The sequence below is a fragment of the Hermetia illucens genome, chromosome 2 (assembly GCF_905115235.1).
Source record: "Hermetia illucens chromosome 2, iHerIll2.2.curated.20191125, whole genome shotgun sequence".
Lineage (NCBI taxonomy): Eukaryota > Metazoa > Arthropoda > Insecta > Diptera > Stratiomyidae > Hermetia > Hermetia illucens.
In genome coordinates this window covers 58,969,620-58,985,966 of record NC_051850.1, presented here as the reverse complement: position 1 = coordinate 58,985,966, position 16,347 = coordinate 58,969,620, and the positions used below count along the sequence as shown (strand labels likewise).

The window sequence follows — 16,347 nt, the reverse complement described above, 5'->3', positions numbered from 1 at the left end:
TGTGTTCCTCACTTCCAAAGTGAAATTTTCAAAAATTATCATAAGGCCTTTCACAGGGCGCCATTTTTCCGGGACGCGCCAATCAAGTTATGATATCTCGCCGGTCGATCAGAGCGAAATAATTGCAAGATTACGAACAAACACCCAATATCTGCCCTTCTTTCCTTCGCGCCCACAATTAGTACGTTTCCAAATATAATTTTTCTCATTGGGGAATACATTTTTTCCGGAAAATTGAACGATCTCTGGGACCTGTGTTGCGAAGTCGAAAAGAGCTGTTGAACATGAAGCCCAACGTGAAGGCAGCGGGTGTACCTTGCGGTGGATAAATATGGGGATTTATGGATAGGATACATGGATGCCATAGACTTTTGGACTATGCCCCTGAAAATTTCGTGTGAGACAACAATAAACGGGAATCGTGTTGAATTAGACTAACCATATGGCGCCAGAAACTATTTCTTCTTTTGGTGGTGCCGATATTAATGGGTATGATGTGCTGATGGAAAAGGGCGTGTGCTTTTTAGAATTTCAGTCGAGACTAGAATGACTTTGTTGGCTTTGGCTATTTGGAAGCATATTAGCATACTCTATGCAGGATGATGAAATATTGGTGAGAAGAGGTGTTTAATAGATGGGAGGATTTTGGAATGGGTTGCATGTTTGATTCGTCATCGAGTGGAAACTTGTTGTTACCGTGTGCCGATGAGGAAGGCAGCCTTTAATTATGGTCACGAGCGCAGGAGTAATAACATATTTCCTGGTGTTTTGTGATGGGCAGAAGATAAGCTTACGTCGGGTTCATTTTTTGAGTTATGTTTGATCGAGGTAGGCTGGCGTCTGCACTTGGGAAGTTTATAAAATTATTGAAATTGGATAATTGTCCACTATGTCTGCATAAGGGACAATTCTCTATTTTTCGAATTTCTGATATTTTACTGGCTTATGATAGTTGAAAGTATGAGCTTCATTCATTTATAGTGAATACTCTTAGTCGTTTCGCTTCTGCGGGACAATACGTTCATCCAATTGAATATAAAGGGAAAACCTGCCCATGAAGAAAGAAAAATTGTCATGAAACTGGACCTTTTTACTTTCATTGCCTGCGGAAAATTGGGAATTTTCATCTGATAGGGGGAGATTCTGTAATGGTTTGAATTGAATTTGAATATCATGATAAAACGGGAAATGAAATTAATTTCCAGTTGAATGAAGAATAGCAAATGCATGGATGTGATCGAACATCAAGGATTCATGGTTTGTACCCTACGTTACTGAATTAGTTCGTACCAGATAAATCATACATTATAGTTGTTTGTTTTTGCTCAGATATGGTGAAGCTAGAGTAGAGTTGTTAGGGGTTTTTCATTCTTATTAATTATTTCCTGCCAGTATTCATATCGGTTCCAACTCTTGAAGCTAACTAATCATTAAAGCCTAAGCACGATCAAAGGGAATTTCCGGAGGATATTTGAAAGTGACTGGAACGAATAGAATCAGGCGACGAAACGTCTTAGTGGAAATGCTCCGTGGATTCCGCTTCCTCATTACAGGAGGGATACGTATCCTCTTGAGTAATTCCTATTCTGAACCTATGTCCAGCTAGTGAATTATGGCCTGTCAGAATACAACAACAATACTCCTGCTTTTCGACAGGATAAATTTTGCGGTACGCATGGTTGGTTCTGGCAGGCAAACTTTGATGTGTCGAGCAGCATTTAGGCTCTGCCACCTGTCATTCTGGGAAGCTTGTTCCCTGTTTTTGCAGACAGATTTAGCCAATGCTACTAATACTCCAATTGCTGGTTTCGGTCCCGGCATAGGGAAGATTGATCCCTCTTTCGCTAAAGCATCCGAGATTTCATTCATCTCTACGCCGCAGTGACCAGGTACCCGGAGTAGTTCCACCGTATTGAATCTAGAGATAGGGTTCAAACGGTTTCTGCATTCCTGAAAAATTTTCGAGGTGGTCAAAGGACTGATTAACGCCCTCAATGTAGCTTGGCTATCACTGCAGATCGCGTTGGGCCTGCCGTTACTTCCTGCTTAATATTAGATATGATGATAATGAAACGGGTACTCAAGTCTCAAGAAAAATCAAAATATCAAAAAAAAATAATAATGAAAACGAAGAGAGTGCGGATGTTAATCCAAGGATTGCACAGGAGAGAGAAATGCAGTTCTCAGATTGAAGTTGGTTAGTATTTTTTGAATTTGGTGGGTAAGGTCCAGTGATTGACCATGTGAAGTGCTTGTGGCAACTGTTTGGCTTTCCAGTGCTACCATTATGAATGGGATTGGCAAGAGCTAGTCGATGGGGCTTATAGGACCTTCCGTACAACTTGGTCATCCAAAAACTCAGAGCTTATCAACCACCATATTCCATGCAACTAGCTAACATGGAGGTAATCAAACAGGCTTTTTTGGAGTCGACAAGAAAAGACATTGAAATTTGCCCATTTTTCACTGTAACGTAACTGGGGAATGCAGCATTGTTGTCCATAAAGGAGAAAAAGAAAACACCAGGGTTAGACTTGTGTTTTAATGTATATTTAGCAACGAGTGTGTTCCCGCTTACTACAAGATTGTAAGAACTGTTTCTGATGAATAAATGCGAAGAACCGTCCTGTTGATATGCTGGACACAGCCGGAAAATTGCTCGAGGAGCAAAAATTGGCCGACGCTGTGCGTCGCCCGAGACCTGCCACAAAAACTTTATGTCGCTATCAACTCATAACGCTTGATATAAAGGACCTTTCCAATTTGTAAGTGGCCGATATGCTCGAGCCGAAAATAATTTGTATGTTCCAGATTTCGAGGACCGTGTGCTTCTCTGCAGGGGAAGTCGAATATTTGCGGAGAATTTAATTGAAACCGTAAAGCAAAGTGAAAGTATGTGAAGTCGACTGGCAACGGCATTCATAAAGAGGACATCAACAAAAGTTTTGATAAACATGTTCGAAGTTGTGTGTTTGTTTGTTTGTTTTATTAAAAGTAATTGTAATTTTGAAAATCAAAGCCTACATCATCTAATGAACTGGTTTAAGAATTTAAAATTCTTCCGTCACCAACCGTTTGATATCTACGCTACAATTTTTTACGAGCGATGTAGTTTCAAAGTTTTTTTTAAACCCCCAAAACGGTTCAATATCCATTGGATTGGAAAAAGGTCGGGCCTATATACAGAGATTTTGGTAGAAGTGTGAAAGTTATGAAAGCTCACGTATCTATGATTTTGCCTTGAGGAGCTTCAACCATGAGAAACAAGTGACAATTCAGCCGAAAATATTAATTATCATTGGAAACGAGAAATCATAAATTGCTGATTCAAAGCGTTCTAAGAAACGATCTAATCGAAAATTGAGGATAAAAACATCGTAGCGCCGCCACACAATGTATAGGTCCTCAAATTCGTTTTTATAGAGTTTATTTAAGAGTCAGTACATTATTTCGATTTAAATATACAAGTAGTCCGTTCTCAAGTAGGTTGTTCTCACCAACGGATTGTAGATGTTTGAACTAATTTGCTTTATCTGAACCTGAAATAAAAATCTGTAAGCTATCAGTTTAGAGTCTATGGGTTCCATTCTGATCGCATTCTGAAAAGCTCCACTAGTCAACCTTTTTACAACTTGTATTTTGTATGCACATAAGGCCCGCTCTCAAATGGCATATGGGATATTCACATAATCTTATAGTAGAATCGTCCCAATGTCATTCCCATTATATATGCATGACTGTTCACCTTTCTCGTTAGCAATAGTTTAATCTACAAATACGAACGAAATTCGGTAGGAAAACAGCCCTTGTAAAGTGTGCGAATTATGTCAACGTGTATGAAAACGTATGGTAAGACGTCCAGGTAAAGGAGTTAAAGGAACTTTCCACCAAATATAGTTGAGAAAAATATGGAACGAAAGTGGTTAAATAATAGATGCATAATTGAACCCTTTAATATTTAATAAATGGACGCCAAATGATAAATAAAAATAGGGAATTGTCACAATGCGCCAATACGAAAAAAAATCCAAATAGAAATGATGCTCGAAGTTGTATAAATTAATCATATTTCATTGTATTCTTCCCAAATTATAGGTTAAATTCGGAATTTTCCAAACCAATTCAGAATCTTCCAAATTTATTTCGGAAATTTCCAAACTAACTTCAGATTTCCCAAGTCAAATTTAGAATTTTTCATTTCAAATTTATTTTTTCAATAATTTACAATAAAGTTTTCTACCAACTTTTTACCTCTGGATAAGAATTGAGCTGAAATTGGTTCAAAAAAATTTGGGCTACCAATTAATTTTCTATCATTATTTGATTTGACGAACCGGTCAGAGAATATAATGTTCCAATGGCGTCCTCAAGGAAGGGTAAATGTCTGAACTATTACTTTCGCAATGTCACAATTCAAACTTCTTAATACTTGGGAGGTCCTTCCGGTTGTTAGTGGACATTATTGAATGCATTTATTGCAGCCACAAGTACACGATTTTATATCTATAAAACAAATAACGATAAAAAATTGACGGGCTCGTCAGGAGAACCCCAATTGCATCCCTATTCAAAAGGAAAAGTCTGAATTTGAAACGGAAAATTCCGAAATTGACTTGGAAAATTTTGAGTCAGACTTGCAAAACCTATATCTCATACCTGGCGTGGTATTCATTCATAGAAACAGTAAGGAGATGAAGGGACTTTACCTAATGGTGAAAAAAAAGAGTTTTAAATTCTTGAAGAACTACTATGATAACGAGACTATACATATTTCCTTCGTTGTTTATCATATTGTTCCTTTTTCATCCTATATTCTATTAGTAGATGTTCCTTGCCTGTCTGTATGCTTTCAAATAAAGAAAAACAAATTCTCGTTTCCTTCTTGGCTGCAATTTGGTTTATTCAAGCAAGTACCGTATTTCAGGAATCAGTTACTTTCTTCTACAGCGTTTACTTCGTCCTGTGCATTCGCAGTCAAACCAATCGTTTCGTTGGAATTGTGTTATCCGGAGATCCTATTTTATTTTTATTGTCGGAACCACAGTTTTGTCTAAGATATGACCTCACCTCGAAAATGTTGCTAGCTCTCCTCCTTTCAAAGATTATATGGTCTGTTTGGATCTCAGTTATACCATAAGTATTATATGATATATACACCAATTTCTTTGCGGATATTTTGATATGAAAATTATATAGAGTTCATCACCAAATTTTACATATAAAACCCGACAAACACTATCCATGGTCATTGGTGTAAGCGTAAAGATTATGCCCTTTAGTAGTTCCTCAATGAATCTATTATACCTTCAAGTATTTTGATATCATTTGCAGATAATGTCCAATTCAGTATAACTTACCCAGTAAGTTGTTGCCAGATATTAAATTAAATGCGACAGCGAATGAAAGTGGATGTTTCATTTTTCCTGTGCCCACTTATTTGTAGAGATCTCCAACCTTCACTCCAGGTACAAATCTATCAAGTTCTACTATCCGCTCATTCATTTTAAGCTCAATGCTCCTCATTTTTTTTTTTCAACCAGTTGGTTTGTCACGTTATTCTGGCTTGCGTAAGGTTGTAAGTGCAATTGACATATTCTGAAGAGGATAAGTATCGTAGGAAGTTTACAACAAATGGTGCTGAAACTCAGACAAAGGAGAAGCAGGAACCTATCAATTGCCGGTGAGATAGTTACTAAGGTTAACCGACCCATGATCTCTAGATTTTGATTCCTAAGGTTTCCGGAAATATCATTCATAGGATTTCAACGAAAAACTTGCAATATCAAATGTCAAGTATAAGGTGAAAGGTAGTCGAAATGCTGATAAAAGAACAAGCAACTAAACGCGTTGATTCCTTCCGTAAATTTTTGAGCCACTTTACAGATGGAAATGAGCACATTTTGAATTCGACTGTGACAGGTGATGAAACCCTGGTATTTCATTATCTAAGGTAAAACAACAATAAAACCAGTTACGCCATTCATCTTCGTCAAAGTCATAGCAGCTCAAAAAGAAAGTCTTCTAGGGTCAGGATCCCTGTCTTTAATTTATAGAGGTTTGATTGATTTTAAGCCTCCTGGGCACACGCTGACATGTACTCAGAAACATTGAAAGAATTCACATTGGTGATAAAGGAATGTTGCGAGACAAGGTGCGTTTACATAATATCCATCAAACGCCGTTCTTCCGGCTAAGGCAAACATCGTTCTCCTGGCTAACTTTCCAATGACTCCTACATTTTTCGTAAGTTCGCAGAAAATTTTGAAATAAATGAAATAAGCGAAAACTGCTGAATAAATGCAAATTATAAGATCTTTATAAATACCCAGAATTCGATGTAAATTAGGGAGAGAGGGCAACGTTGTAAGGCAAAAACTGCAGACGCTGATATCTCTGCTTATTAGTTTTAATTTTTTCAATTTTAAATTTCATGTCCGTCCAAACATTAAAATCATCAAACTCTAAATACAGGAAATTCACCCTTAACTATGGAAATACCATAAAACTATATTATCCCTCTACTTGACAATTATGAAATAACAAAACTAATGTTTTTTCTTTTTTTTTTTCTCATTTACAGAATGTCGATCATAAAATGCGTTTCCGTTCGAAAAAGGGACAACTACCCTTCATTGAACTTAATGGCGAGGAAATTGCCGATTCGGCTATCATCATTAAGGAACTGACAAATAAATTTGAAAAGGATCTGGATGCAAGCCTCACACAAGAACAGCGTAATATTGCTCACGCAACGATTTCCATGATTGAGAATCATTTGGTGTGGATTATATTCTGGTGGCGCACAAAATATCCAGATTTGGTGCTGAAAGGATACAAAGTGAATTTGCAGCATGCGCTTGGTATACGATTACCAAATGGCATTCTGAACTTCTTCTTTAGAATTGCATTTGGACGAAAGGTTTGTCTCAGAAAAATGATATTTGAGAGTTTTTATGTTTTCTTTTCGGTTGTTTTTGCTTCTTTTTTATTTTCATTGACGTTTTGCTTTTTGTATTTTTGTTATTTTTTGTTGATTTTGTCTGCATTTTTGTTATTTTGGCTTCTTATTTAAACGCAGTTGAACTTCACTAGTTACACACGAAATGAGTGGATACATATTTTCGGAAGTAGCAGCGTATGCATTTTGTTATGAAATATATTGAGGAAAAATTATTTCTGAAGTGACTTAAAACTACCCTATTCACGGTCGCTATCTATAGAGTTATTGTAGTTCTATTTATAATAAATGAATAAGTGGATACTTTGCATCTGTCGTTCCTGCAAACAGTACATTCAAATATTAAGAGATTTCAGAATCAATTGCTAAGATTACTTGGATTTTGTGAATATTTCCCCCTTAGTATTCATTATATTTGTAGGCGGTGTTAGGACCCTAATATTTACTGAATTTTGAAATTTGGACTCTAATTTCCACTGATGTGTGCATAAATTTTGTCAATTAAGGTATTTGCCGTCGCTAGCTGACTTTCGCCCATCTTCGTGGTAAATATTGGATATCATTTCATTTATTGGATAGCATTTTTCCTTATTTTTTGGGGCGATGCATTGATTGTATCAAATTTTCATTTGTTCGTGAAAGTTGGGGTACAATGTTCCAGTCCAGTGCCGATACTATTTTGTTTCATGAGGCGGTTCCATCTCAACTTACGGTCGATCGTTTTTATGAGGAACCAGACTTCACTGTCTGCTACCTCATTGTTCGCATTTTTTCTCCAACGCCCGATTATACTTGATTAGTTCCCCATATTTGCGAAAGGGGACCAATATTTTTTCACAGAATATGATGATGTGGGAATCAAATGAAAGGACTCAATCAGTACTTTATGAAGATGACCTTGTTTATAGTGGGAATCGCAGGGAAGTGAGAACACAAAATTTGTGCTCAAAAAGTGAAACAGGCCTCGTTCTCAGAAAAAAACACAGCTAAACATCTATACAAAATCTAGACTCAAAATACATCCCATTACGATATCTGGTCAAATAAAGTTATTATATTTTAGAAATTTACCTGAAACCGTCCTTAAGTTCACCCCAGAAGTACACAATTTTGCACCAATATAATTGATGATATTAGACAATTCTATTATTAATGAAGATGTAGAAGGTCAAAGCTTTGTGTTTTTGTTTGGAATGTGTTCGAGTGGAAAGACGTACCTAGAAAGTTTCTCACACAAGAACAATACAAAAGTTTTATACCCGAAACGTCCAGTTTCCGGTATTCCGAATTGTTTAAAAGATAGAGTTAGGATCTAACTCATTCAATGCGGGTGATCTAACAGTTCATCGAGCCGGGGATCTAATTGAAGACGGATGACCCAAGAGTTGAGTCAATTTTGTCTCGCAGGAACGCATTAGTCCTTTATCTCGCATTTCATGTAATACGTCGTAAAATCCTCTGTCGGGCTCGAACAGTTTAGGAGAGCCTTGCCCTTCATTGTGTTGATTTCGTTTCGTAATTAACGCTCAATAGCCGACAGAAAGTGATACAGAGGACGAGCATCTTTAAGGCAGTTGCTTTGGCTTTCAACTGTAGCTCTCTAAACGAAAGAACGAAACTAAACTTGGGACATTTTTGAAACAATTAAACAAAAGTGCTTGTTTCCACTTCCACGTCGTATGACGGTTATTCGATATTGACTAACCCCAATAAAAAGCAGACCTGTCATTTCAGATGTTTGTAGCATGGCGCAAATTTAGAATTTACGGTACAATCTAATTTTCTTGGCAAGCTGAGCGCGTCTTCTAGTTCAAAAAGGATTACACTAGCTGCGTCAATTATATCACTTCACTGTTTTTATGGCTTGCCAGGTGGTAGCTTGTTCGGTTTGACTCTTCAATACCCCTCTAGACACTCGTGTCAATTCGTTGGACGTTCAGTTGGGTGCTATTGTTTCCAAGCTTAAAATTGTTGTCCAATTACGTTAACTATTTTTCCTAAATCTTAAAATGCATTGTGTAAAATTAATCATAAAAACACCGCATGGGTGCGTTGCCTATACCACATAAGCCCCATACTACGAACCGGTACGTGACTAACAATCGAAAGTGTCCTGCGATATGCGGAGGGCGTATATTCCAGGTTGAAAAGGCATAGTGGTTTTTTCGATACCGTTTGATCAGTCTTATCTGAGTTTTCTGGACAAGTCATAATGAAAGAGCGTCGCTAGCACTTCAAGTGGTTTTGGACGAAAAGTAGCATTTCATTTCACACTTATTCGATGTTAGATCCGATAGAGGTACTACCTTCTTGAAATAAATTTACAATGCCATCTAGTAACATTTAGTTGTTGTCGAAATTTTCAAACATTTCTCCTGGAAATTAATTTTATTAGTCAGAATAAACACTAGCTTAGCAGTCGGACTTTCCATTATGAAGATATTCCTCGAGAGCAATTACTAAATTGTTTTCCCGCCAAAAAAAAAGTGTTTAAAAAAGTGCTAACCGACTGGCGAGATTTTGGGTGAAGATACTTGTTTAATTTTTGAACCATTATTCTGGTTGTGTTTAGCCGTATGTTGTTATGAAGCAATGTCACTCCAACTTCGTTGAGCAATCTGAATACGCAGTTTCCCATGCATTCCGTCGGGTTGGCTGTACTGCTTCTCTGCATTAATGGTTTACCACGTTGCAGAAAACAATGGTGGAAAGCTTCAGCTGCAGGCTACCAAACAGTCACCATTATCTCCTTCGGATATTTTGGACTGCCATCTTGTCATTGTGCCGTTTCATATCGTACATTCATTACATGTCACCCACTTTCCAAGGTGTTGTGCAGTTTGTCTGCATTGTCTTTTACAGATGCACGTGTATCAATCCTTCGTTGAAGATCATTACTGCTAAGTAGATAGCATTTAAACAACCCGTTTGCCCGATTGCAAACGTTTTAGAGCCAACATCCAAATGCAGCTTTTGAGGAATTCGCTGCTATTTTGAGTTGTCTAATAAACTATCAGAAGACAGATTCTCGTATGTCAATTTCATCAACTATACAAGTTGAGATCGGTGGAAATTCGTCATGCTGAAAACTTGTGAAGGGCCCTTGTACTCGGCCTGACGCCACTTGATGAGCGGAGTGGTTACACGCCACTAAGTGCGAGAAAAGGCAGCAAGTATTCATAGTGCACCGAAATATCTATGAAGAAATGTATTTTTCACGAAATCCTTTTTATTGCGTATTCTTAAAATAAAATATGTTAAAAAAAATATATTTTTTGAAACGACGACGGTAGAAGACCCCCTTAAACGTTGACTATACTAATTTTCTCTCTGAGTAATCATAAATCTAGATAACCAGAAATCAAAACTGATGTACAATTCTCCTAAACACAATGGTTAGGTGTAGTTTCACAAATGAGAATCAGTCTCTCCCCGATACTAATGTGTTGGAGTTCTAATGAATGCTCGTACTCGAATTAGCAACCCCAGAACTACCTGATTGTATTCATTAGTCGAATTCCTAATGACATAGTTATCTACTCACCAACCACGATAGTTTGACATGACTAGTTTGCAAATTGAAATCAACGCCCAATTACATTCATGTCTTAGTATATTTTCCTGTTAATATGGACGAAAACCTTCCCATGCTTGCCCTCCTTCATAGGGTGTAATTTTTTCGTTGTACAATTAGAAATGTTTCTTTCGTACGCCGCCTCCATGGGTTGATGTTCGCTTTCAATAACATAAAAAGCATGAAATACATCAGGGGTGCCAACTTGAGTATGGAAAAATTAGAAGTTCTACCGAACGCAGTAGGGTCCCTTCTAATCAAAAATAGATGAGAAATTTGGCGTCGTTTGACACTCCTTTAGTCTATCCTTTTATCAAGTATGCAAACGTCTACTAAAAGACTTCAAACATACACATGGGAAGTTTAATTGTTAAAAATGGCATCACTGTTCGTTCGGATACATCTAGGTCTCTCATTGTTGAATGCAATAGCATCAAACTGACAAGCTTGAAAAGAAAATATTATGGAGCCTACAAAGCCCGGGCGCTCACATCATCATGTCCATTAATCAGATGCGTTTTTTCGCAGATCCAAAGATAGAGATACACCACCGTACAACATGCAACCCGAATACTCGCTTAAACTTACACATAGCACACATAGTGCCTAGCTAGCAAGAAGACTCCATTGGATTAATATGACATGACCGGATGAGCCCCAGAGGATGGATGTTGGCATACAAAAACATGCTTCCAACTGAAAAAATATACATGCACCAGAGACCAATCTTTGGTGAATGTGGACGGATTATTCGTTCAAGCTAGTATGCTTGCAAGTGGTCAATATTCCCAAAGGTTCGGAATTTCTGTTGTACTTTTTCCCTTTTTTCCACTGAGAAAACATGGACCGTCATATCGACTGGAAGAACGAAGTGTTTTATTAGTACTAAAAATCAATTTGATATCACTAAAAATTGACCCACTGAGGCAGAACTCTCTATGACCCTAAATTCATTTTGTATCCTGTGGTTCCTAACCACTGATCCCATACAACCCATTTGGCGACGGATAAAATTTGTCTTCTATTTCTTTTTTTATTTGGCTTCTTCTGTGTCCTCTCGGGCAACACTCACATCTTGTTGCTTATTGTGTGATAGAGTTCGCATGGACTGTGCAGTTAATTGACCTAAACGAACTAATGTGCGGAGAGTTTGAGGGTTCGGATGATGATGATGACTATAATGGTGGATATAATTAAGACGAGAGAATTGATAGACGTCAAGTTCTGTAGAAGGCAGCCGAAGCTATTATTCGCTTGGAAATTAAAGTGTACCCTGTATCATAATATATGTTAATTATAGGGAAATCCACTGGATACTAAATGGACTCTCTAATTTGGACAGCAAAATTTATGAATATTGATCCGATATGTGTGGTTCCGATTCATTTGCAACTCTTGGCTGTCTGCATCAGATTTTCCTCTACTATCTAGATGCAGCTTATGGAACATGTTTTATGCCTCAAAGGCAGTAAAGTATTGCCTTTGAGTCTATTGTTCACGTCGAAATTCGAATAAAAGCGGATTCTAAATTAAGACATTCTTCAATGCCTCTTCAGAGCACTTGGAGGGAAAAGTCATTATGGGAGCACATAAATAAAAGCACATTTCTCGTTACAACCGCTTTATTTGTGAAATTCGAATCAAAAAGCTTCTATCCCAATATGTATTCATTCATTTCATTTTTTATAAATTCCATTTCTTTTATGTTTCGTTATATCTTGTTTACCATTAAACCAGTCGTAGAAACATGTTTAAGTATTGTTTCGTTTAGTAAACATTCACGAGTTGCACATTAAAATGAATTAAAGACGATTCAGATGACTTTAATTAAGCTGCTACCACACTATAAAGTTGGAAGCAAAATGCTTCTATATTTTCCTGCTTGTGCACTGTGACTAAGGAAATCCTACTCGACTAAATTATATTGAGTGCGAAAATTCTTTTCATTTGCAATATCACTCCTGTCGCTTGAAATTGTAGTTTTTAAAATTACCAAGAGAAGAAGTAATTTTCTCGCTTCAATGAAATACAGAAAACATCTTTCGTAGAAATTCTAGTAGAAATCAAGTCACAAATCATTTTCAGTGTGTTTTCATTGCCCACAAAATATGTGTAAAATTTCGCACAGTAAAGAAAATTTGCAAATTTCAATGCACAAATTCCAACATTACATATCAGACAAAATCTAACAAAATTAATTAACAAATTACCCTTTTTTCTTTTCTTTTATTTTCGGTTCACTTTGACTTTTATTTTGTTTCATTTTGATTATATTGTACGATTTGAAATTGCCTTCTGATGCACAGTGGTTCCAGGGTACGAAAAAAGTGAAGGCCCAAGGAATTGGCGTTCACAAACCAGAAGAAATCGAAGAATTCGGCAAACATGACTTGAAAGTATTGAGCGATATGTTAGCTGATAAACCATTCTTCTTTGGCGATGAACCAACAACATTGGATGTCGTATCGTTTGCCGTCCTGTCACAGCTCCACTTCATCTCAAAAGAGGTTAATTATCCATTGCGTGATTTCATGACTGAAACCTGCCCAAATCTTGTTGGACACGTGTCGAGAATGAAGGAGAGATGTTTCCCTGATTGGGATGAAATTTGCACTAAATTGGATTTGAATGCACATTTACCGAAGCCAGAGTGAGTAACAATTTCAACTAAGTTGCCTTTTTATACATTCAATATTCGATAATAATTATATTCATATTCTAGACCTGAAGCGAAGGAGGGCAAGGAAGGCGAACCCGAAAAGTCAGCAGAACAGGAAAATGAAACAGAGAAAATTGAAAAGGAACTAGAAAAAGATAAGGTGAGTTTGGTGGCGCTATGAGCAAATATTTATTATATTGTAGTCCGCACAACAGTGGTTCGACTAAATTTTTAATAATGTTATGGCTTTCATTCATGCCGTTCTCATTTTGCCGGTAATAAAATATTCAGCTCTGCTGCGAAAATGAATATTTAATGAAGTACCATTCATGCTGCTTCTTGTTATAATGTCGATCCTACCAAAATTTATTATGTTACAAGTAAAAGTTTTGAGGAAAGTTTAATACACAAGGGGCATTTGGGATGTTTCCGATTGGTTGGGGGAATATTGGTAGTTATGCTGGGGGCTAATTCATTCTTAGGTTGGCGAAACGAATTATATCAGTTGGTTTTATGTATTTATCGACGTATTCTCCGTATTCGGTTCTATGTAGTGAACTTTCATTTAATGAGATAGTGTTCATGGTTACTTTCTCAGGAAAAACAGGATAAATTTAGTTGAAACTTGTCGTTATAAGGAAAGAGGAAGATTTCAAGGATATGCGTGAGACGTGTGTGTAGTAAATTCGAATGAATCCAGTTGGCAAAAGAGGGTTAGATTGCCATACAAAATTGCATGTTTTTATAAGAATCCAAAGCCAACGTTTTCTGATGAATTGGGTGAGAATTGCGGGAATCTCTTCACATTGTCAAATAATGAACAATGAACCACTTTTGACAATATAAATTTGTAAATTGAACTTGGTTATGCAAGTGATGAGAGAGAAACATATGCAAAAGTTAATAAATGAATGAACGCGACTCATAAATCAAGAAATTACGGGTAAAAATAATCACATTGACCACGTAAACTTTCACCTGTAATAGGAAGATTCCAGGCCTTTATTAAGAAACTTTCCAGCTATCCCTTTCCATTACTGGAGATTAACTTTCAATACGAGCCCTAAACGTTGATAGTTTTTCTCATATTCTGAATTCTCTCCACATTTTTTTACTAAAATGTTTTATTGAAAATAGCACGGATTTCCCAATGATTTATTCTCTGGCGTTAACAACTGAGCATCAAAGTTGACAATTTCTGGGAAGGTTTTGCACATTTTCTAAGACTTTCCAAGAAACTTACACTCTGCCCCATTGTTTTGTGCCAACTAGCTCTAGAGCGGCCCATTCGTCCACCGTCCTGGGATGATAGGTTCTATTGCTGCTTAAGGGGAGGCATGAACTTAGGAGCCAGAGAAAAGGTCGTTTTTGTGAATTTTTTGAGGAGATTGGGGTTCCAATGAACTAATTCATATTGTATATGCAAAAAGATGTTTTAATTTAAATAGTATCAAACATTTATAAGGATATTGTACAATTCTTGGAGCGCCGTAAAAACATCTGCGTACACGGTACCCACTAGTGTTTCTTTGGAAAGAAATATAAAAAGATTATTAAATATCTTGTCATAATCGATTTTGAAAAAGCCTATAAAGCCTATAAAACAAGAACTGAGTAATGAAAAAAATCCTATGCCAAGCACTAGAGAAAGATGTATAGAATAACCACAAAAACAACCTCAAGGCAATCGGTTCATTGGATTTCGAGAAATTTCGGGGATCGATTAGAAAAACGTGATTTGGAGGGAAATGCGTTTGAAAATTTGGGAATAAATAAAAAACTCAGTTGAATGGTGGCCTTCTTTAATTGGTACAATCACATCAAACACGTAGATATGATAGATGGTTCTCTTAACGCTTGCTGGATCTCTGGACTGCAAGGTACTTTTCTATCCACACTTTTCTTCTTAACGTTAACATCTAGGTATCAGTTTTCCTTTCTCTATGTCGATTTTGTATAGGAATTGTGACTTGCGGGCATACTTTGCTTGAAATCGAGAAAGATATCGAGCAGTAATTTCTGCTGCTGTAGGATTATCACTTGCTTGATTTTTCGGTTGGGTAGTTTCTAAGAATGGGTTCCCTAAAGAAATACACCTACATGATTTTCGACACCCCGCAACAAATGTCAAAACTAAGACGATGGAACGCCCCCTTAAATTAGATGTAGAATTATTTAACTCACTGTATGCGTGAGCGTTCACAAATCCAACCTTTCCACCAAATTTGGTGTGAATCGCTACAACCGACTCCGAGAAAAATGCGTGTGACAGATATACAGACAGACAGTAAACCGATTTTTATAAGCTTTTGTTTTACACAAAACCTTAATAAGGCACGATTATATTGGAAAAACATTTTTTAGCAAGACCTAGAAACGTTTGTGGCCGGGTGACTTTGTTTGTTAAGCGCTAGGTTGTCACAATCAAAACTCATTGGTGTAGAAAACCAGTCGACTCAGTTGTGAATGAGTACCTGAGTCTAATCAGGGTAATAATCACGGGCGACCGCGATTCTGTCTACATTACCTCATACAGTGTGCCGTAGTCCTACAGGGAAGTTCCAGAGAGAGGTCCCTTCTTATCTGCGTGAGTGTAGAAGGAGCGGAGGGATAAACCTCTATGCAACCCCCCTAAATCATCGCGACGATGATTACCAAATAAGGTTTTTAATATTGCGAAAATAGTCCCTTTTCAGGGCACCGCAACTTTTTAAGACGAAGTGATCGTTACGGGGTTTTAGCGGGGGTCGAAAGGAAAGATGTCTTTTCCCTTTCCGGCGGCGAGGTTAGCAAATCAAACTTCACCATAATGATTTGAAAATATTCTCCATTCGAAATGCTTTAAATTTCTAAGAAGAGGAAAGCCTCTGCAATTCTTCATCCACCACGAGTTTACATCTGGTTTGAAGAAAGGGAACTCTCAACTCTCCCTCAGCTTCTATAAAGTTTTAACCCCCTCCAGAGATGGGTATTCTGAAAATGACTGAAAATATCACCCAAAACGACGAACATTGGAAGATCAACCAGACATGCACGGCATCTGTGAATCATTAGAGCTGCTGAAAAATCTGAAGATTGGGACTCACGATTGGAAATAGAACGATCCAGAGTATCTACTTCAAGAGCTACCTCAACATCAGAAAAGGATGACACCCG

The 16,347-nt window shown here is 37.2% G+C and overlaps 1 protein-coding gene across 2 annotated transcripts in view; it reads left to right on the top strand.

The window, feature by feature from the left end:
• LOC119647664 (failed axon connections) overlaps nt 1–16,347 on the top strand; it is a 117,872-nt gene that overhangs the window by 95,879 nt on the left and 5,646 nt on the right. Inside the window, exons 2-4 of one of the 2 annotated variants that reach the window (XM_038048739.1) lie at nt 6,581–6,919; nt 12,839–13,182; nt 13,255–13,351. In XM_038048739.1, coding sequence (XP_037904667.1) covers nt 6,581–6,919; nt 12,839–13,182; nt 13,255–13,351 — 780 coding nt within the window. The remainder of the gene's footprint in view (nt 1–6,580; nt 6,920–12,838; nt 13,183–13,254; nt 13,352–16,347) is intronic. The other variant, XM_038048740.1, reaches the window with a different exon arrangement.